The sequence below is a fragment of the Columba livia genome, chromosome 2, assembly GCF_036013475.1.
Source record: "Columba livia isolate bColLiv1 breed racing homer chromosome 2, bColLiv1.pat.W.v2, whole genome shotgun sequence".
Taxonomy (NCBI): Eukaryota; Metazoa; Chordata; class Aves; order Columbiformes; family Columbidae; genus Columba; species Columba livia.
In genome coordinates, this window is record NC_088603.1 from 157,317,228 (window position 1) to 157,340,046 (window position 22,819).

The 22,819-nt window shown below is 41.2% G+C and overlaps 1 protein-coding gene across 7 annotated transcripts in view; it reads right to left on the reverse strand.

The window, feature by feature from the left end:
* TRAPPC9 (trafficking protein particle complex subunit 9) overlaps window positions 1–22,819 on the reverse strand; it is a 525,236-nt gene that overhangs the window by 7,262 nt on the left and 495,155 nt on the right. For all 7 annotated transcript variants that reach the window (XM_065054500.1, XM_065054503.1, XM_065054502.1 and 4 more), the window contains one exon: window positions 3,358–3,581. In XM_065054500.1, coding sequence (XP_064910572.1) covers window positions 3,358–3,581 — 224 coding nt within the window. The remainder of the gene's footprint in view (window positions 1–3,357; window positions 3,582–22,819) is intronic.

Sequence of the window (22,819 nt, forward strand, 5' to 3'; positions counted from 1 at the left end):
TACAGTGCAAGTAAAACGGTGCCAAGAAAACTAATTTGTTCCAGATGGGCCACAGAGGACCTGCCAGAAGCGGGCAAATGTTCATCATAGCTTCTGAGCTGATTCGAAATGACCATCTACTGATGAATTTCTCCTCGTCTCCACTACCAATCACTTGAGCTAGTGCGGGGCAACACCCGCAGGAAAAAAACCTGCTTGAGAATTGTAATAGCAATAGCAGGAAAAACAAGGAAAGATGAATTGCTGATAGTTACAGGAATCTTCAAAGAAGATGATTTTTTTTGGTTTTAATTTGGCAAGAAGCGACTGTCTGATCAACTAATTAGTCAAAAGAAAAGATTGGTAAGAACTAAGGATTTTTAATAATATGGCTGAAGATATACTTCAGGTTGTGAATTCAGATAAAAAACCAATTCAGTGCAATGTATTTTAATGGGTGGGGACCTACCGTGTCATCTCATGTTTCAAAACCCCACACCAAACAAAAATATTTCCTATCTAAACGACAACTGATGAAGTAACTTTTTTTTTCTCTTAAATACATAGAAAGGTAATGTTAACCAAATTAGAAGTTGTGCTTAAAAATAAAGATTTTACTTAATTTAAAATGCATGGAAATACCTCCATATATTTTAAAATTTTCAGTAAAAGAATTTGCTTTTTGAAGTAGTACATTCCAGCAGACTTTGTGACATAAACCCAGACTGCTGCGCTAAACTGAAGTAGGAGCACAAAAAGGCGGAAAAACACTCATTGCCTTCAGATAATTCATCTAACCCAGACTTCAAGTTGCAAAAAAGGAGAACTATAAAATCATATGACTTTTACCCTTTAACCAATTTATATTAATGCCGTGAAGTAGCATGTGTACACAGAAAAGTCCTGTATATATCCCCTGTCTTTCAGATAGCAGCAGAAACTGATTTTTAACTTTTTAATCTGGAAACAAAAATAATTGTGATTTGCTGAGCATCAGCCTTAGTATGAAATTAACATTTGGGAAAGAAGAGGGGGTTTGGGTTTGTTTTTCCCCAAAGAGATCATATTGAATTGAGGACCAATGATGTTGTAGTTTCCGCATCAGCATGACAACAGGCGAAATTTTCAGGGCGTGAGAAGTATATTCTCATGCTGTAATACCTGATGCTCCCACTTGTTCTTGACTGTACATTACTGATACACCAAACCATATGCCAGTTCTCCACCCTTCCTCCCACCCAGCTCAGCAGTGCAATAAATCATGTCACCACCTCCTTGCCAGTGTCAGTGTAAAGTCAGCCCAATTAGCTTAAACTGCTGACAAACATAGTTTTTGCTAAACTGGCCAAGTTTGCACGCAAATAAATGCTCACGCCACCTTTCCCGCTGGGTCTGCTGGGGAAGGGGGGAGCATCTTCCCGCAGAGGGACAGAAACAAGCAGCTGGGAAACAGGAGCATCTCAATCCACCTCCATTAACCAAGCAAAATAATCATGTGCCCATGACCTCCGTTTACAAAAATAATGGGCAGATGTTTAATAGCTTCGATAGAACAGCACTGAGTTACACCAGCAGGGAATCTGGTCCAGTGTCTCAGCTTTCTTTTATGAAAAAGAGAAACTCCAATAATCTTCCACCTCACCCAAACATGAACTTCTTCAGTTTCTTAACCAGCATCTGAGTTTCTGCCAGACCCAGAGCATGAACATAATTTTGAGTATGTTCATCCTTCCCTGAAGCACCAAATGCACAAACCAGGACTTTCTACTTGTCTCCGAAACCGGTGCAGCTTTCTGAAATTTTTTTCCATTACTGAATTAGTTATTACTGGGGACAAAAAGGCCTCTGACAGAATTAGATACACTGTTTGAAGATTTTTCTTCCACTATCAGGGCTCTATGCCTCAAAGAAATCAGACTAAGCATTTTCTTTGGGAGCCTGTGTAGGACAAGTATCAACACTACATACCGTGAAAGATAACACTTCATGTCTAAGAGTAAACGGTTTCTTAATTTCACCTTTATGGATGACAAGAAGGACAAATAGCAGAAAAAAAACCCCAACAAAACTCTCTATTTTTAACTTACTGGGGACTGTGTTTACAGGAGAAATCTCTCAATACTGAATAATGGGGCAAAAGCGGGGACTGTAACATATGGGAAGGCACAAGAGATGTGACCTCTTGACTTGTTCCGCCATAGAAGACTCAATCAGAAGGTAAGAATACATCATGCTGACATCTCCCTTTTCCCTCATTAGCCTGGAGGGTCAGGCCCTTGGGTGGCCAGACATCCAAACACTGCCACTCTGATTAAAAAATCCACATTGTCAGAAAGAAAGACATCTCTTGATTATTTCTGTTGACATACCTAAATTATTCAGCCAAGAATATACTGAGCCCCCATTAAAATTCAAGTTGATGGTGTACTCCACGTTCATTAGCTTTTTTGAAATAGTTTCTGAAAAATAAGCATGGCGACTATTCCTGTGGTTAACCTTTAATTTTCTTCTTACTAAGGCTCACTTAAATATTCAGTTTTGACAGGTACATTTTATTACCTATCCGAAGAGCTGACCTAAGCAAAGGCCCTAAGCACTATCCCAAACACTCACCCTCTTCTTCATGTTTATTTTATAAGTTACCAGAAATACTGCTTATTCCACTCTGCAGTACTGTCCATATGTTTTTCATTCCTGATTTTGTGTTGTTGCATTTTTTTGGAGGAAGGATGTGGGAAAGTGTAGCTGTATCTGTATTTTCAGTGTCTTGCCTTAGAAGCAAAAAGCTACTAGACTTGAGTTTTATAAAGAAGAAATTGAGAGAAACATAAAAGTCTCAATTGTTCTAAAAAGAGACTTTTTTGTCTCATTTAAGCATGTTTTCAATTTTTCTTTGTCGTGACAAGGACATGAAGCATCTCATAATTTTGGTCATTAATGGTTAACATCTTCTTTCTGTAGTCCGTTGCATTTCCTCAGGACCTGACTAAAACTGATTTGCTGAGTTCCTTGGCTCAGCCTGGGGAATGTTTCTTATGGACTAAAGAGAAAAAGTTACTTAAAATCTACTACTGCAGGCTGCACTGGATGGCTCAAGGGACTGGCAATATGGTATTAAACATTTTATCTAGGTTCAGATCTGGAGTCAACAAAAGTGATAGTTTGCTAGTTGTTCACGTAACAGGAAATTACAATCTTAAACCATCTCAGAGAGATGATTCTATGTCCCCAAACCTAGCAGCACCTTTAGCAACAGCTGCCACAATCGTGGTGCTTTCCAAGAAGTAATGTGCCTTAAAATGCACAATTGAATAACAAAGCCCTTTTCTGCAAATATACATAATCCAGAATTGGGACCCACTTGATAGAAAGACTTACTGAATCGATGTAGAAGGTGTTGGATCCCACAAAGGTGATGGCATCTTGCAGCTCGTAGTTGTGCACCCCGTTTTGGTAATCCTGGTAGGGCGTCACGGTGAGCGCAAAGGGCCCTACGCTGTTTTTGCTCCAGTTGGTCAGCTTCACCTCCAACGGGACGGGATCCCCCACTTTGCAGTCCACCACGATATCGCAGTCGCAAAGCTTGCCGTCAACGAGGATATCTGCAAATCAAGAAAAAAGTTCCACGTTATTTCGGACTCCTGCTTTAGAACCTGTATTAAGCTGGATTAGTAGGAGACTTAAGAAGAAAAAGTAACCTAAGTGAAACCAAGAGTGCGTGGTGGTCAACCTTAGGAAAGAAGACCCAACGCTGCAGTGTTGTGTAGAGTACCATTGCAGGGAAACCACTTGCAACAACCAGTTCATGAAGGTCCAATATCTGTCCACAATGGTTGAAAAAGCTATGAAAACACTCCATTATGATCTATACACAAGCACCAGAACATATCTTTTTAACCTCTGTCCTTACAGGCAAAAGTCACAAGCAACTTCTCATGATTCTCCTGCAAATCAACAGCATCAAGTGAATGGAAATACAAACAGGAATCATCGGTACAAATGGCAGCTAGATAATCCAGGGCTGGATGCCCATGTTCACATGTTACAGCCAGAATAAACCCTCCTGTATGGAGATGACCTTTTGGAGCAGAAGAGACACTGCTAGAATTTGCACAGTAATACATATATTAAGGTCCAGATTATAGGGAAAAAAAGGGTTTTTAAAATTATACAGCAATACTACAAGCTTGTTCACTCTTTCCGCTTTAACTCATTCTGGGATTTCTATTTTTAACTTTCTACTTTTCTTTCCCTTACTGGGATAGCAGAAAATGCAAAGCCTCTAAATTGGTTACTGCTGGGACAATGACAGCTGGAGTAATGTGTCCACTAACCTTGCCCATTTGCTTATATAGAACCAAAATGTTTCATTACCAATACACTATGAGATTGCTGGTCCAATTCCCTGCTCTGAAAGGATTCCCAGTTGTGTAGCATTACTGTATTTTTCAGATGAGGGTTATCTCCAATGCACTATTAATACAGAAACATTTCTATTTCACTACGGGTTCATGTTCAGAGATAAGAGAAAGCCCTGGGCACATGTAAGAAAGCATCCTCTGTGTGAATACCTATCCCCACCATCTCATACACCCATGAGGCATTTCACTCACTCCAGCTCCTCCTCAGTTGCTTGCCTTATGACATACACCATATTATTCCTCTGCCAACAGCATCGGAATTACATTAGTAATATCCCCTCTTCAAGAAAAGACACTATGCTTCAGGAGCTTTCACAGAAAAAAACACTACAAAATTATGCATGTCATGATGTCCTTTAGCCTGGCAAACTGAACAAGCCTTATCACAGGATCTCGGGGCAGGGAAATAAAATAAATTTAAAAAAATACTTGTGTCAAAGAAGAAACAAGTTCAAAAAGGGAGTGTTTTTCCAGAGGCTAGGTCAGCAAAGCTGAGCTACCCAGATGAAAACCCCTCCTTGACCAAAGCTGCCCAAATGCAGCAGCAAGTCCCAGATACAAGAGGCTTGGCAGAGCTGGCACAAAGAAACCCTGCAGGGCTCAGGCTGCAGCTACACAAAACCAATGCTGGTGTCCCAGTTGGAACAGTCCCTGTGCCAATCTACCCTTTCCAAAGGAAATGCCCAGTTTTTGACAATGAGAGCGCTGGTGAGGCCACAGCTGGAGTGTTGTGTCCAGTTGTGGGCTCGTCAATACAAGAGAGACAAGGATATAGTGAAGAGAGTCCAGTGAAGGGTCATGAAGAGGATTAAGCAAGTGGAGCACCTCTCCTCTGAGGAGAGGCTGAGAGAGCTGGGGCTGTTCAGCATAAAGAAGGCTCATGGGGATCTTATCAATATCTATAAAAACCCAAAGGGAGGGAGCAATGAAGACAGAGCCAGGCTCTTTTCGGTTGTGCCCGGTCCCAGGATCAGAGGCAACAGGTGCAAATCAAAACACAGAAGGTTCCCTCTGAACTTCAAGAAAAGCTTTTTTAGTGTGAGGGTGAGCATTGACCAGCACAGGTTGGCCGGGAAGGTTGAGGAGTCTCCATCCTTGGAGATACTCAAAAGCCATCTGAAGACGGTCTTGGGCAACCAGCTCTAGGTGGCCCCATTTGAACAGGGGGTTGGAACAGATGAGTCCAGAGGTGCCTTCCAACCTCAACCATTCTATGATTCTGTGATTCTGTGAAAGGAAGTGATACTCACCATTGCATTTTAGGAAAGAGCTAGAAAACCTGTTTGGAATTGGTTTTCTTTGCAATACACTCTAATGTTATGGGCTCTCCTGCCCAACGTGATCAAATTGCTTTCTGCAGGATTGCCCTAGGACCATGAAGGAGAAGTGGTGGTTATAACAGTGTGTGCGCTTGTGTGTGTGTATCATATTTACGCTTCACTGCCACAGAAGTGAAGCTTCCCTCAAAAGAAATGCATTTATATTAATTCATGACTTTATAGCAGTTCATGTTTTCAAGTTTCTCCCTGCAAGGTGCCTTCATTTAAAAAAGAAAATGTAAATAAATCCCTTGTTTTTTTTCCTGGTTCCTCCAGCCAGCAGGTCTTAGAGCTGTGAGAACACTTGGCTCCCCAGACCAGCATGAACCTTTAGAAATACTCAGTCAGCTAAGTGGATGAACCTTTATTTTCAAGCTGCTCATCAACTTTCCCTTTAGCTTTAAAATTCAATGCTTTGCTGTAGGAATTGTAAATGAATCCTTTGCCCTCTGCCTCCACCTTTGTATCTAATAACAGCTCAGAGCATTGCTTCCCAATATCTCCATGTGAAAATAGAAAATCCGAAAAAAATAGAAAAGCAATTAAGCTTGGCTCGAGCAGATTACTTTTCTTTCATTAATTTAAGGTTGTGTGTGCACACGTGCTTGTGTACACATTAAGAGATTATTTCCTTCCCTCCCAGCACACCCTTCCTTCCTGAAGTACTGAAGCTGAAGTCTCTCAATGAGATGTCAGATGAGAAAACACACACGGCTGGCGTGCAAAATACTATGGAAAGGAGTGTTTAAAAACAGTCCCCTCTCATCAGAGAGAACAGCTTGGTTTGACAGGCAGTTTTACTCCCTTCCTGACACAGAAAACATCTCGTGGACCATACGGATTTTGCTTTAATATTTTCATCCATGAGCAGAGGAAAAGACATGTGTACAGGGTCCCATTTCTGCAGATTCAGCTCACTCACACAGATGGCGTATAAAAGCTGAGACTGCTCACACCACTGCTGCGAGAGTGAATCATTACTGGCTTCAGCACACAGGAGCTCTCGATCGGAAGATACAGTCACTCAGAAGAAAGTCCTGGCCATATCTCCATCTTCCAAAGATTCAGATACGAGATAAACAGTATTTCAGAAAATTAGAAGTTTAATGCAAACAGCATGTTTACATAAAAAATGTGGAAGCGTAAACTCTGGCTGTCAGGGGAAAAAGACCCACAAACACATAGCAAACTCATTCTAATTAAAAGTTAAATCCTTTAAAAAGTACTTTAATAAGCCAACAGAATGCTGCTTTTCCCCCCTCTCTCTCTTCCCTTTCCTGCTCATTTACCTACACATGTCCCCTATGGGAAGCATCCTTGGGTGCCAACATTAACCTGCAATCGTTGATAGTCACAAAAGAAAGGAAGGACAGAGTCTTGGCCACGTACCAATGAAGAGGCACAGGAACACTCTTGGTTTGTCTCTAGGACCTTCTCTAAGTAATTATTGTACCAAGGGGGGAAATGTTGCCCAACACATTTGGAAGGCAGAGGATTAGAATGATATAAGCCACTAAGAAAGGTGATTGGAAAGCCTTGCTTTTTCACTGCTGGCCTTTAACCAAGCCTTTTGGGACCTCCATGAATCCATCTTTGAGTTGGAAAAGCTGCTTCACAGCCTGGCTGATAGGTGATGCTCATTGACACACAAAAAAATACATCGGAATAATAGACCAGAATTTTTATAGTGTCTTTCAGGATCTCAAAACTCTCAAGGAGGAAGAATGAATGTTACTAACAGGAACACAACCACTATCCCACAAGAAAAACATCATTTACCGTCACCTGCCAGGTGCACGTTACCCAAAGGAGCAGCTTGGAAACGAACACCACATTATTAACATTTCACGTTATTTATTATGCTCATATTAAGAGACAGTAAGTCAATCTTGCTACTTCAAGTTTCCGTGTAAGCACTCGCAACTCATCGTCCCACCTGTACATTAAGAGTCCTGAGTCATGGCTAATTACATTTCCACACTCAACTCCCTGTTTGCCACTGTGAAAGTTTAATTTTGGAAAGCCGTATACAAATACATGTTTAATCTCAGTGGAAACGCATCTTCCAGGATTGTTTACTCTCCTCACTCAAGTTAGGGTTGATTTTAAAGAACGGGCTGCATAGGAAGGCAGGGTGTTTGTGCCCATCTTTACCGTGGGAGGTGGAGAAATTTCCATTGTATATTTGCTCTTAAACTTGATGTTGAATCCCCAGCTGATGCAGATGTGTTGGGCCCTGATGTTTGCTGCAGCTGGGAACCTGGCTCAAGACAAACACCTCCAAGTGCCGTGACTTCACACAAAACAAGTAGGTCAACAAAATTCAAGGCAAGAGATGCCCAGATGAGTAAATACATCTCACAAAAGAGGTAAAAGAGATCTTCATGCCCAGCAAAGCATCGGCTCTACTGTGGTAGGGGAATTTCAGTCAATCAACCATTTTTTATGCTGTTAGAGCTGTTCCAAAACAGTAGTTTCACTCATCTGTGAACTGGGAGAGCCGTGGTCTGAGAAGGGAGCAGCAACACTGATGTGTCTAGATAAAGTCCATCATGTGCTTTGATGGAGAAAAGCCAAAGACCAAGAGCCCAATCCGGAGCTGCTGCAGTGAAAGTCTTGCAGAATGATTCAGTTTTCCTGTGTTCACCAAATCTAAAGTGCTGATTAAAATGCCTGCCCAGGCCAGCTTTACTTTTAATTGCCCTAAAAGAGCAATGAAAGGACCAGCCAGTCTGTCCATTTCTGAGCTTACAAATTATGCAGATGGATGAAAGTTCAGAATGGAGAAAGACAAAAAAACCTGCACTACAGGAAGACTCCGTATACAGAGCAAACTGATCCTGCCTATCTCCAAACAAGCAAGTTCCCTGTCCCTCCTCTCATGCTGCATTTCAAGCCAGCAACAGTTTTACCAGTTTTTATTTGGGGTTCATTCAGCTGTTCAGAGGAGCTGGCAGATAATATGTGGCATCCCGTTAAAACAACAGGTTCCTTCATTTTTTTTATGTATCCCTTCCAATATATTAACCTAAACACTGCTTCTGTTTCTCCTCTTCCCACTTATTCTCCCTCATGTAGACCAGTTTCTTTTCATTTTCCAAACCATTCATGCAAATTATTTACACATAGAGATATCGCACTGGTTACATTTGTTCGTCCATTACGAGGTCCTGCACTATTTTCACAGCTGAATACATCCATACAAAAGATATTTCTATGAATATAAAAACTGTGTTCACTGTCACTCTCTTCATGAAAATGCTGAATGGTTATTTAACAGCACAAGAGCCTCGTAGATATTTGCATAAAATCTTCTGTATGTGGTTCGGATCTGCTGCTCCTCACACCAAACCTGAACATCTTAACTCGGAATAACATCCTCGTGTTCATTCATCATTATACTGACAAAATACTGAGCCAAGTCCATCCCCTGCATAATTTAATTGCAGTCAATAGTAACAGAGCACAGAGGTATACAGATATTTGTATTGTAACATGTTCAAATTACATTAATATTTCACCTTGCCAACCCCTGCTAGTCCTGTCCTGGAAAGTGCCCTTATACTCAGAGCCTGCTGATCCAAAACCCTGATGGACCAGAAGAGTTCAGCTCCTCTTTGGGTCAAGGTCCTTGGACAGGGATGAATAAAAAATACAGAAAAAGACATGAACAAAGTAGTGCTGCTTCCTGCAAGCACCAACAACCCAGAGACCTTCTGCTAATATAGGGGCATGGACCTGAAAACAGGGAAGTTACAGAGGACAGGATGACTGAACATGAATACAGGCTGGTGAAAGAGGCAATTGCCTTCAGAAGACCTCTGAGCTGCCTGATTCCTGGCTGGCTTCCCATTCCCAAATATTTTACAATTGAATTAAGGACACTCCACTCGCTCCAAAAGCAATTAAAAAAGAAAAACACATTTAAAATATAGTTCTAGCAACAATAAGCAATTAGTCTTCGATAATTGTCTGTGTCTTCCTATTTAATCACTCTTTTGCAGTGGCCGGTATGCTGATGACAGATCCCGACTGGTCCGATTATTGCTCTTGCCAAATTGTTTCAAGTTTCTGTCTGTGCTTAACTCTGTGATGACAATGGACCGAGGATGCTGCAGCATCCCCAGAGGACTCGCTTGCAAAAGGATTTCTCAACATTGTTCATTCGGATCGAGCAAGCATTCTTCCTCCAAATCAGTATAATGTTTATGTCCAATTTTGATCTCCAAATCTATCCTGGGCAGACACCTAATCAGCATTCGGTTTCAGTTCTACTCAATCTTGTCTATAAACATTTAGACATAGTACAATCTTCTTCAATTAATTCTAAGTACCAGGGTCACACTAGCTGAAAAGAGAAGCATGAACGTGACTAGTGCTCTGAGGTTTGACTGTTTCCAGCTTTTACTCGGGATCTTAAGTCCAGCACAGGGCAACAAAGATGCTGAAGGGAGTGGAGCATCTCCCGTGTGAGGAAAGGATGAGGGAGCTGGGGCTCTGGAGCTTGGAGAAGAGAAGACTGAGGGGTGACCTCATTCATGGTTACAGATATATAAAGGGTGAGTGTCAGGAGGATGGAGCCAGGCTCTTCTCGGTGACACCCAATGATAGGACAAGGGGCAATGGGTTCAAACTGGAACACAAGAGGTTCCACTTAAATTTGAGAAGAAATTTCTTCTCAGTGAGGGTGGCAGAGCCTGGCCCAGGCTGCCCAGGGAGGTTGTGGAGTCTCCTTCTGTGCAGACATTCCAACCCACCTGGACACCTTCCTGTGTAACCTCATCTGGGTGTTCCTGCTCCGGCGGGGGGATTGCGCTGGATGAGCTTTCCAGGTCCCTTCCAATCCCTGTCATTCTGTGATTCTGTGATTAAAACAGCAAACTTGAATGCACATTAACTACAGATTTATTTAAGAAATTAGTTGTCCAGTGCAACTTTTCTGGTTTTGGTGGGAGTTATTTGATTTTGCACATGCCTTCTACGATAGACGTATCTCCTACCATGTGAAATTGCTGGCACGTGGCTGGTACCTGTGTGTCTCATTTCTCCTCTGGCAGCCGAGATAACCTGTCATTTGGTGATTTGGCCAATTTGGTATCAAAGCGAAAATCACTTCAGAGTTTGTACTGCTTGTGTCCAGTCCCAATCCAAATGCTCAAAGGCAGACCCCAAACATTTTAAATTCTCAAAGCTATGTGTTTCCCAGTGAGCCTGAGTTATTTTAAAATATACCATGGCATTGACCCAGCTTGCTTAAATAGTCTCATTTCTGAATGTGGGACAACCCCTTTTTATCTATTTATCACAAGTGGATTTGCAGAAGGCTTCTTTTGATTATCTGCTACACAGCCAGAAGGTCAGGCTGGAATACACTGTATGCGTATGTTTTGAAATGTCACTATTACAGGATTTGCACATTATTTTAGGTTATTGAAAACTTTATTTCTACAGCTTGTTTGTGGCAGGACTATTTTCAGAGCATTCTTACCCTCTGTTGTGTAAAAAAAAATGTAAGGAAAAAAGGAAATAAAAAAAGGCCTATATTACATTTGAACAAAACTAATCCATACCAGGATATATCACATAACACTATTTTTTTTATAGTGGCAGCTTAGTGCAAAACCGCTGCAGGTCATGAAAAGCGTGGCTTAACCTACAGCTTACTGAAAGAAAATCAACTTATTCCTCACTGGATGCATAATGAGACTTGAAATTTTCTTCTTCTTTCTGTGATTCTGCAATGATGGATGTGAGACAAACGTTTCCCTCTGAAGAGGAGATTTTTAAAGGTCTCATGTAACCTTTGTGAAAGTTTCTGACTTGTGGCTGAAAACTTAATGGTAAAAAAAGAGTCTGTAGCTCTTATGTGCTGGTTTGGGAGTCTCTCTGATCTCAAAGCAGGTTTAAAGTAGAGACTAAGTAGACGGGAGACCTCTAGGGAGTGTTATCTGCTCCAGAAATCAGTGATAAGGATGGTGATTGTGGAACATCCCAAATGGAGATAGTAGTGAACCAGCACACGATCACAGAAGAAGTGATGCCTAATTCACAGCAGAGACACAAATCTAGGCTCCTGTCCTCAATTCTGTGCACGCAAAATCAAATATGTGGATTTCACCACACAATCTACTTACCTAAACTCTCCCTGAATATGGCAATATGGAAGTGTAAACCTTTTTCTGGATTTTCTGTTTCAAGTGGAAACAGTATTTCTCCCATTCAACTGATACATAGTGGTGCTCTGGACTCTTACATAGATAAGGGATCACACCTAACAGGTAGCTATGTTTAAAACTCCTAATCAAATTAATCCTCTGCGTAGTATAATTGGCATATTGGAGGAGTATTTGGGGCTGCTGTATGATGAGGTATGTGATGTACTGTCTGAAGCAGAAGGAACTCAAATGTAGTTGAGAAGAGAGCTGAGACATCAGGTTATCTCCACATGCACATGTATAGAGACATGGGGGCAGGATGCTTTAAGAAAGCAAAAAAAAGTGATACTTATTATGTAAAGAAAAATTACAGGTACATGACCCATTTTCCATGCTTGTCTTAAAAAAAAGAACTGTGAAATATTGCACGAGATGTCCAGGCCATAATAATTTTTGTATCCTTGTAGAGCAGCCAAAGGCTGGTACAAGATAATATATAACCTTCTATTAACAGGCAGGTAGATGATTTACCATGTTGCAGCAACTGTGCAAATATGGGCACTAGGACACTGAGCATCACGGGTCTCCTTTAGCCCAACCATAACTGAAGTGCAATGAGCTGAGCTAAATGAGAGATATTAAGTGACTCCAGGTACAAACGCTGTATCACAGCACTTTATGTACAGGGAAGGTGTGACGTGTTGTTACCAGATTACACGTGGCTAATGTCCACAGATCAGAGTTGCTCAAAAGCAGAGGTGCACATTAAAACGGACAGATTCTTAATGAAGGTTCTTTGCATTTCAGTCACAGTATATTTCAGCCTAATGACTCCAAGTTGTTTTACCTACCAGTGGACAGAGTTAAATTCGTACTATTTTCCGTAGGTATGGTTAGTCCATTCTGCCACTTTTGTGTTAAGACATGTGACAGTAATCTAGGTAGATGTGACTAGGAAACTACCAAGCCCTACTATGGTGCTATGACTTCTTAATTCTGATTGTAACCTCTTCTACATCATGGCCTGTCTCAAAATCCCATTTGAGTCCACAACAGAAGGTTTATGTAGATGGAAGCTTTCGGTCATCCTTTGTGACACAAATCCATATTCTTCCTTGTTAGATAGGATATGAACACACAAATAACAACCAACTTACTGAGATCAAGAAATATTTAAGCTTAGAATCATGAATCCAAACAACTTTTGGCCTCTCGGACTATTCTGTTAATAATTTATTATTAATACTTGCTAAAACTGAACATGCTCAAAACCTAGCTCCTGAATTTTTCATGAAGTCCTTTCCTTTCCATACCTGTCTTAATTTCAGAAATAAAATCAGACACCTTTCTGCCAGTCTTGGCTTTCTCTTTGACTTGATCTCCTCTCATGACTCACACCTCCAGTCTGTGATTAAATCCTGATGCCACTTTCTACAAAGCTTCTCCAAATTTGACCTTTTCGCTCTGCCTACATTGCCAAACCCTTGTCTAAGATCTAATTGGATGAGAAGACTTAACAGTTAAAGTCTCTTCATCTCTGCTTTTGACACCTCCAGATAAATGCCTTTTTAACCTACTGAAGACCTTGCTTCAAAGATCTTCATGTAGGTCTATGACCTGGTTATGTCTACATGGCACCTTGCACAGACATCATTCACAGCTTGTCTACTTCCTAGCTGTAGTTGTAGAGCTCAGCCTGGGCTAAATCCCCCCAGACTGACCCAACTTTTCCCGTGCAAACTGAAAGCTTTTTGCTCAGGTCACACAATAATACCCACAGAAACCTGCTACCTGATTGCTACAGAGGTGGCAAGTTGTGGTCGTTGCTACCCATGGGCTACAACATTGGTGCAAAACTACTTCCCTCCTGTTAGACTGTGTTACCCTATTTTCCCTATTCTACTTCCCTGCTAATAATTTTCCTCCATATAATGTATATACTTCTATAGCACATATATAAAATACATACACATATATATACACACTCATATGTATATATAATACTAGACAAGAAGCTCTTAAGGACAATAATTACTTGTGTTCCTAAGAGCTTAGCAGAAGAATTTGTGTAGCACCTAGAACTACGCAGACCTATTTTCTTGGGATGCCCATCCAGCACTGCTAGAGAAACAGACACAATAGAAAAAATCACCTTAAATAAAATTATTATTATTATTAATAATAGTAATAAATACATACATTTATATATATATACACACACACACACTTATCAAATTTCAAGGCTGTTTGGTGAGGTAAGGAAGTGAGCACTGTACCAGTTTTCCAAATGGGGACACTGAGACATTTTGGGAAGGAGTTAACCTGTCCTGTGAAGAGCAGTCGGGAGTTTTTCCTGAGCAGAAATGGATGCCTTAGCTAGCCAGTAGAATTGAGAGGGGAAGGTGACTCCCAGAAGACAGAGAAAAACATTTTAATTGTAAGCTTTCAAAATCCCTGTGCTGGCTCATCGAGGCACCAGAACCTTACATTAAACCAAATGTAAAACCTGAGGATTTCTAGGACACGCAGGAAGGGAGACAGAGGCTAAAAGGAAACTCAACCGTAAGAAAAATTAAATAGAAATAAAAATAATGCTATTTAAAGCAGAACTCTTTGATAGCAGAGTTAAAGTAAGCACTCAGAAACCCTTCCTTCCCCATCACTACATTTTGAAGGCATAGAGAACTCAGTAGAATGGTGAACTTCAGAGAGGATGAAAAATTCAAGTTTAAACAAAATTGCAAATTAAATATTGAGGGGAGAGGAGAGAAGAAAGAAACACCCAGTTCAGCTAGAGAAAGTAAAGAATTAAATCTTTTCCATACCCAGGGCTGCGAGCCATGCCTTGGGCTTCACCTGTCAAGAGGTGCAAAGCATTCCTGCCAACCCTTCTCCTTCTAATTGACCATTCGGGTGGCAAAACCCTTCCTTGCTCAAAACCCGCCACTGCGCTCCAACCCGCCGAGCCGCTGGAAAAATAAGCAATGAGCAGGTGTCAAATTCTGTCCTTTTATCTTCGGCTTTTAAAAGACAGACACAATTATGTGCAAATCAGCGTAGTGCGGCAGCTGATTAGGTCTCTTTTCTAAGAATTATTTGCACAAGGCTTTGTGTGCAGACTGGCCAGGGCTATCAGCTCATCTACAGAATCAGTATTGTGTCTGCTCTACCTTCTAGAGACCCACAGACGCAAAAGCAGAGAAATTATTAACTCCTCACCCTCCATGGCAGGCAAAGCAGAACTGCATTGTCTGACAGGCTCTCACAGGTCCAATCTTTTAGTGGTCTATGTATTTTGAGATTACCTGTGTATGTTTGATACACATCAGTGTATTGTCTAAGAAATGAAGAGAGGTTGTAAAGCATAAGAAGTTGACAAAGCTGACAAAATCGAAGCTATGAGTCCTCAAAATCCAACGTATGGAAAGACCTGATGGCTTCCTTAGTCATACCTCTGAAGTCATGCATCGTTTTGTGGATTTACAGGTGAAGCAATACTGACTGCACCTTGTTCCTTCCTACAAAACACAAACAAAAAATCCTCCCAAACCCTATCACCTCTATACCTACAGGAATCAGATTTTTAGCTTTATAAAAATCCATTGATTTGCATTGCCTGGGGACCTGTCAAAAAGTATTTCATGGAGTTTTTATTCGGTGGTACAGCAAAACTAAGTTGTTGGCGTTTTTTTAATCAACAACAACAACAAAAAGGAAGCAAAGAGAAAAATAGCTTTTGCTGTTTTGAGCTGATGCAAGAAATTAAGGTACACATTTCTTATGAAAAAGCAACTTTCCTTGCAGTCTTAATACAAAGACTGAGGGTGCATGTCAAGGGGTCCTGGTAGCAACCTCAGTCCCAGAAGCAGTTCTTGCAAAGCAACAGCCTTGGGAGGGCAGTATTTAAAAAATGTGATGCCCTTTACATCATTCATAGAATCATCAAATCATTTTGGGTGGAAAAGACCTTTAAGATCATCAAGTCCAAACGTTAACCTAACACTGCCAAGTCCACCTCTAAACCATGTCCCTAAGAACCTCATTTATGTGTCTTTTAAACCCCTCCAGGGATGGTGACTCCACCACTGATTTATCACCCTTACATCCAAATTCAGAGAGGTTTTGTGTGTATCCACACTATGTAAAACAAGAGAGGAGAGAGGATCATTGTGTCCTGATCCTTTCTAAACTCCTAAAGAAGTAAAAGTTTTCTGTCCAAGGGCATTTTTTTGCTGAAGTTTTCAGGTCTCTAGAAAGAGTTAGGGTATGTTTTTCCACAAATATTTTTGAGTAAGAGAGTGAAGAAAAGCTTTTGAGCCAGTTGGAAACTGTATGAAGCAAGCAGTGGCATATAATCAAAACTGTTCCCGAGAGCATTTGCAATTTCAGCAAGCACAGGGCATTAGGACTTAACCACTCTATTATGTGGTTTGTCTTTTCCAGCATTAATTTGTGAAAAAGTCTATATTTTATGCACTTGCAATCCAAACAAAAGAACAAATTAAAAGAACTAAGCACACAAACCATGCTGGGCAACAGAGTGTCACAGCCAAATGCTGCCACTAATCTATCTTCACATTGTATTACATGAACTGACCCAGAATTAACTATGGCTGCCCTCTTCTGGAAAATTCTCTGAAACAAATGAAGTTCTCTCTCATCCATTTCCATTAATGGCATTAGCATGCTTAGTGGCAAGACCACAGGAGAACATGACAACTGGATGAACAGCTACGGGGAAGCAGTAACAAGCAACAACAGAATTTAACTGTTTTTCCATAGAGGTCCTAAAGAGATATTATAGTCCCCCTTGTAAACCAGGGAGTACAATTGAGCTCACTAGGAGAATACAAACTGTGGCTCCCGGCTAAAAGTTTCAGAAGGGATGCCAGATGTCAGGATGGGAGTAAGAAGAAAACAACTTGCAGTCACCTCCTAGAAGATCTTCACATTCAGAGACTTGACCACGAGCTTTAGGAAAGTTCAGTTGTGAATCTTGGTTCCCTTTTGGTTCACTTGTCAAACATGTGCAACATGAGCCCCTGTGCTCTAAGAGGGAACTCCAAGAGAGGACAGCATGGGGGAGATGACAGCCACTTGCATGGGGATAAGCAAAGGGCATCCAGCTTGACCTGGCATAGGTGATTCAAATAAAAGATGCTTTCAAGGAAGGAAGGAAGAAGGTGCATCGAATCTTCATAGATGTTAGTAGGAGTCAACAAACTGCTCTGACCCATATTGCCAGACAATATTTCTGGAATATCATACAGGTGGCTTCAGCCTCCAGCCCATAGCTATGTAAGCACCTATTAGTATACCATTCATGGGCCTCTTCTCTGAAGAGATTTCTCGCTTGAGCCCGCTCAACAAGAATCTCTTAAAATCCTTTATTGAGAAACGACAGGCATCACAAGATGGTAATTTGGGAAGATCACTGGCCAAATCCCAGTTATTATTTCTGCTATTAAAGTATCACTGATATTCCTGAGAAACACCTAGTGATAAAAGCACATAGAGTAGAAGCAAGATGAGATTTCATGAGATTTAAGTACCAAATTGGTCAATAGAGTATCCCTGATCAAAACAAATTAATCAAAAATCAGAGGTGAAAAATTGTTCACCTTCATGAGAGGTGTGACTTTGAAAAAATTCTAAAAATAGCATCTAAAAAAGAGCAGGATAATGCATTAAAGTGAAGCATCTCATTCAAAAACATCAAAAAGCATTCAAAGTCTATAAAGTTAAATTCAAGCATTTTAGAAACTCAGGAGTTTCTGAAGATGTAGAACTTTGCTATCTTTTCTTCTTTGTTTTCATCTTTCTCCATGTTGTTCCTGACCATTTCTTAATGTCCCTTGCATTTGTCTCTGACAGCAACCACAATGTGAAAACAGGCAAAATCTCCATCCTTAAATAATCACTTTGTCCCATAAAGACCAGTGAAATCTCCACATATGCAAAGAGCCCTTTCAGATGCCACATTCAATCTGCCTCAATGAAGAGCAGCTGTAATAGAAAGCAGATGTTCCACAAGGAGTTTGCCAGCTGTTGAAGTGACATGGAGATGTTGAGCACAATAAACTCCAAATATTCAACCTTTCAGTATAAAGGGAACTCACTCCTTGTATTAAAAACATTGAGCCATGATATTTGTTACTATAAAATGCAACAAATTTAACATTATTCTCAGGTTTCTTATGCAAGTACGGAAGCAACAAACCCATGAAACACTGAAAAATTATAGAAAAATAGTGGAGAATTGTCTTTGATGGGAAAGGTCAGTTCCAGTTGTCTTTAATGACCTGAATCATATAAAACTCAACTGTAGCATCCATCCTTTTGTTTTCCCACTTCTATTTGTAGCTAGGCTCCATTCTTGACACAGGTGGTAGAGAAACCAACAAGAAGAGGTGTGTGGCTGGACCTTGTACTAACAAAGAAAGAAGGACTGGTTTGGAATGTGAAGGATGGGGCGGCTGTGGCTGCAGTGACCATGAAATGGTGGAGTTCAGGATCCTGCATGGAAGAAGCAGGATTACAAACCTGGACTTCAAGAGAGCTAAGGTTGGCCTCTTCAAGGTCCTACTTGGAGGAATCCCATGCATTAGGGCTCTAGAATGTAGAGGGGTCCAAGAGAACTGGTTAATATTCAAGCATTGCTTCCTCCAAGCTCAAGATGCATGCACATGTGCAAGACATCAAGCAAAGGGAGCAGGAGACCTACATGGATAAGCAAGGAGATTCTGCCAAATTCAAATGGAAGAAAGAAGTTTATGGAATGTGGAAAAAGGGTCGGACTGCTTGGGAGGAACATAGGAATGTTGTTAGCGTATGCAGGGATGCAGTGAGGAAAGCTAAGGTCCACTTGGAATTAAATCTGGCAAGGGATGTCAAGGATATCAAGAAGGGCTTCTTCAAGTGCATCAGTAGCAAAAGGAAGAGTAAGGAAAATGTGGCCCTGCTGCAGAATGAGGTGGGTGCCCTGGTGATGGAGCATACAGAGAAGGTGAAGTTACTGAATGCCTTGTTTGCTTCTGTCTTTATTGCTAAGGCTGAAGAGAAGACTGGGAGAGGATCTTATCAATGCTTATAAATACCTTAAGAGCAAGTGTCAAGAAGATGGGGTCAGACTCTTTTCAGTGGTGCCCAATGACAGGATTAGGGGCAACAGGCACAGACTGAAACATGGGAAGATCCACATGAAGATGAGGGGAAACTTCTTTCCTTTGAGGTGCCAGAGCCTGGACCAGGCTGCCCAGAGAGGCTGTGGAGTCTCCTTCTCTGGAGACATTCAAACCCACCTGGACACACTCCTGTGTGATCTGCTCTGGTGAACCTGCTTTAGCAGGTGGGTTGGACTGGATGATCGCCAGAGGTCCCTTCCAACTGCAACCATTCTGTGATTCTGTGATTTACTTTGTGGAGCGTGGCAAACTCAAGTAAAAAGTGCTTTCTAAGAGCAAAGGTCCACTTCCTCTGACACTTTTCTTTGAGATCTAATTTAAATTAATATAGCTATCTTCTGTCTAAAAAGGAGGAAAAAAATAAAACTAATAAACCTGTTAATTAGTTGAAAATTGGGCAAGCTTGACCTACTCTTATTTAAGTATTTGTCTAAGAAAATAAAGCCAGTACCTGCCACAGCGTGCCAACACTTCTTGAAGGGGGCCACTAGCTGGAATTGAATATTGTCCCACATCAAAGAACAACTGTCAGTAAAGACCAACAGGACATCTACTGGCACTCACAAATTTTATTTATTTTTAACATCTCAAAGTCATTCAGCAGGAAGGACTGCTGTCTTTATCTTCCCAAAACAACTCACTAAACAAGTGAGTTAATCAAGTATATTCTGCTAAAGAGAAAACATGATTTAAGGAGTTCAGAAAAGTGAGAATGAGGATAAAAATTAACAGAGCTGTCAACCCCTTTCCAACCTAGGAGCATGCCTGTGGTTCCTAAAATGTGAGCTGTAGTTTGGTTAATAGAATACAAGCTGTAGTTATGTCTTCTTTGAGTAAACAGTAATTAACCTGATCAAAAATCCATGGAGATGCTTTCTGATAGCGATCTGTTGGGATAATTTTTAATATTTCTTTCTTGCCTACATTTTGATGGTCTAGAAAGGAAGGATCTTCCAGCTCTCTGACACATAAGATAACTGTAATTAATATACATGACCTGTGCACTCTTGTTGTGTGGCTTGGGCATTTAGGCCTCCTGCATTTATTTTAAATTTGGTATTAGGACCTTGCTGAACTCATGATATGTATAATTATCCATGTATATGTCCATTAAGTTTACAGAGAAATATATGTAGTCACTCACTCCGGCTATCAGGTTCATAGTTAAGATAGCTAATTGATTCACTATTATTTGCCAGTAGCAATCTACATGTATAGATACATCATATACTTTTTACCATGTCAGCTTCCTTTTGCCCACCGACACACTCATTTGAAAATTACTGTAGCATTTCAAATCTTGGGCCTTTTCATGTATGTCTTGTCCATCCCTGTCCACGGTTCACTAAGTACAGAACTTTCTTCAAATTATGCCTCTCCAGAAGGATTCCATCCTTTGCCAGTAGCAGCTTTTCTGTGCCTAAAAGTATGTGGTCTAATTATATCTGGAATATTTCTATTTGACACTGAGATGAAAAACAGGCTACGTTTACTCAGTTAGCTATTCCCCTGCAAATGCAGTATTTCACACTTATTTTTCTCATGCATTGTGAATCCATGGAATCACAATAACCCCAACAATATATCTAAACATCTGACAGAAATAATGGCAAAATCTCTTTCTTTTCTTGCAGCCCACTGAAATATTTTCACAAATCTTTGCTCTGTGATCTTACGTGCCTGTTAATAACACTGAGCAACAATTTACTTTACCTGGACCTAATACTCTATCAAAACAGTCCTAAATTGCATCTGGGCAGGAACAACCCCAGGTTCCAGTATAAGTTGGGGAACGAGCTGTTGGAGAGCAGTGTAGGGGAAAGGGACCTGGGGGTCCTGGGGACAGCACGGTGACCATGAGCCAGCACTGGGCCCTTGTGGCCAGGAAGCCAATGGTAACTGGGGTGGATTAGAAGCGGTTGGTCAGTACGTCAGAGAGGTTCTCCTGGCCCTCTACTCTGCCCTGGGGAGACCACACCTGGAATATTGTGTCCAGTTGTGGCCCCTCAGTTCCAGCAGGACAGGGAACTGCTGGAGAGAGTCCAGCGCAGGGCAACAAAGATGCTGAAGGGAGTGGAGCATCTCCCGTGTGAGGAAAGGCTGAGGGAGCTGGGGCTCTGGAGCTGGACAAGAGGAGACTCAGGGGTGACCTCATTCACGGTTACAGATATATAAAGGGTGAGTGTCAGGAGGATGGAGCCAGGCTCTTCTCAGTGACAACCAATGGTAGGACAAGGGGTAATGGGTACAAACTGGAACACAGGAGGTTCCACTTAAATTTGAGAAGAAACTTCTTCCTGGTGAGGGTGGCAGAGCCTGGCCCAGGCTGCCCAGGGAGGTTGTGGAGTCTCCTTCTGTGCAGACATTCCAACCCGCCTGGACACCTTCCTGTGTAACCTCATCTGGGTGTTCCTGCTCCATGGGGGGATTGCACTGGATGAGCTTTCCAGGTCCCTTCCAACCCCTGATATTCTGTGATTCTGTGAAATATTTGAATCTTGTATGAGAATTTGCACTGTGTGGGACCGGGGACTGTAATCTCCCCTTGGATTATTTGCACGCGCGTCTCTTTATTGCTTGGCCATAGTGTGAATTGCCATCAAACCAGTAAACACCATTTCCCTGACTGCCCACTCGCCGAGCCCTGTGTAGAATAAAAGTATGACACAGACTTTATTGAAAGCCATGGAAAACCACCTCCCACCTTCAGCTCTGACAGCTGAGCAACTTCTGTGGGCAGCCACAAGAATGGCCTTTTCTGTTGAGATTTCCAAGGGTGAACATTACAGCTGTTAATTAATAAAATAGTTGAAGTTTGTTGTTTATACTAATGAGCAGAGTTGGTTTTAGGATCGCTACTTTTCAAGTTACTGTATCACCTTGCAGCAAGAGACCTGTATCAAAGAAGATAACAGTGATTAGAGTAAATGAGTCCTAAGACTTCTGAAATGGTTATTATCCCAGAAGATCACTTGAGTTAGGGGGAGAGAAAAATTCCTAAAGATTTGTTCACTTGTCTGTTTGGTTTCTCTTCTATTTCTTCTGTTTATTTTCACTACATAATTGCCACTTTTTCAAAAAAAATGGCAGCACCAAAACAGATACCTCAGGAAAAAGTTCCCTACTTAAAGCTGATGTCACATATGTAGTACACCAAAAATCAGTGATCACTACACATTAGACACTTAATGTGCTTGAAGGAAAAAAAAAAAAAGGGCTTAACCAATATAGTAAAATAGCCTGGTTTTATTTCCCAGACCATCATTCTGGTCGCATTGCACTGTCTTTGGATTCTGTCCCTGACTGCCTATTGTCCACTTCAAAAAATGTCACAGTTGCTACTTCTGATGGTCCTTAGAGCTGTGTCCCCATCTCCATCCATGACCACGGCCTTGTTAAATCTCACACTCTGCTCTGCCATCGAGGCTGGTCTCAAATGCTCTTTCATCTCCAGCTGTCTCCTAAAATGCCAATTATACATGTGATGGCCTCACCAAATAAGACTAGTGAAAAAAGGTCATAGGTAAGCGCTGGGTAGAGACTCGAACTCTTGTGGGTTACTCTGAGCAGTATTTATTGTAGAAGATTCACAGGAACAGCAGCGTTGGGTCACCTCCTCAAAGAGTGACAATCATACAGCAGTATAACTAGTCATTATATAGGGTTCTAACAGGTATTATGCAACTGCTACAGGTATGCTAAAGAAAGCTCCTGTCAGATCTAAAACAGTGTACCAGTGCGCCCAAGATGGAATCTCAGTT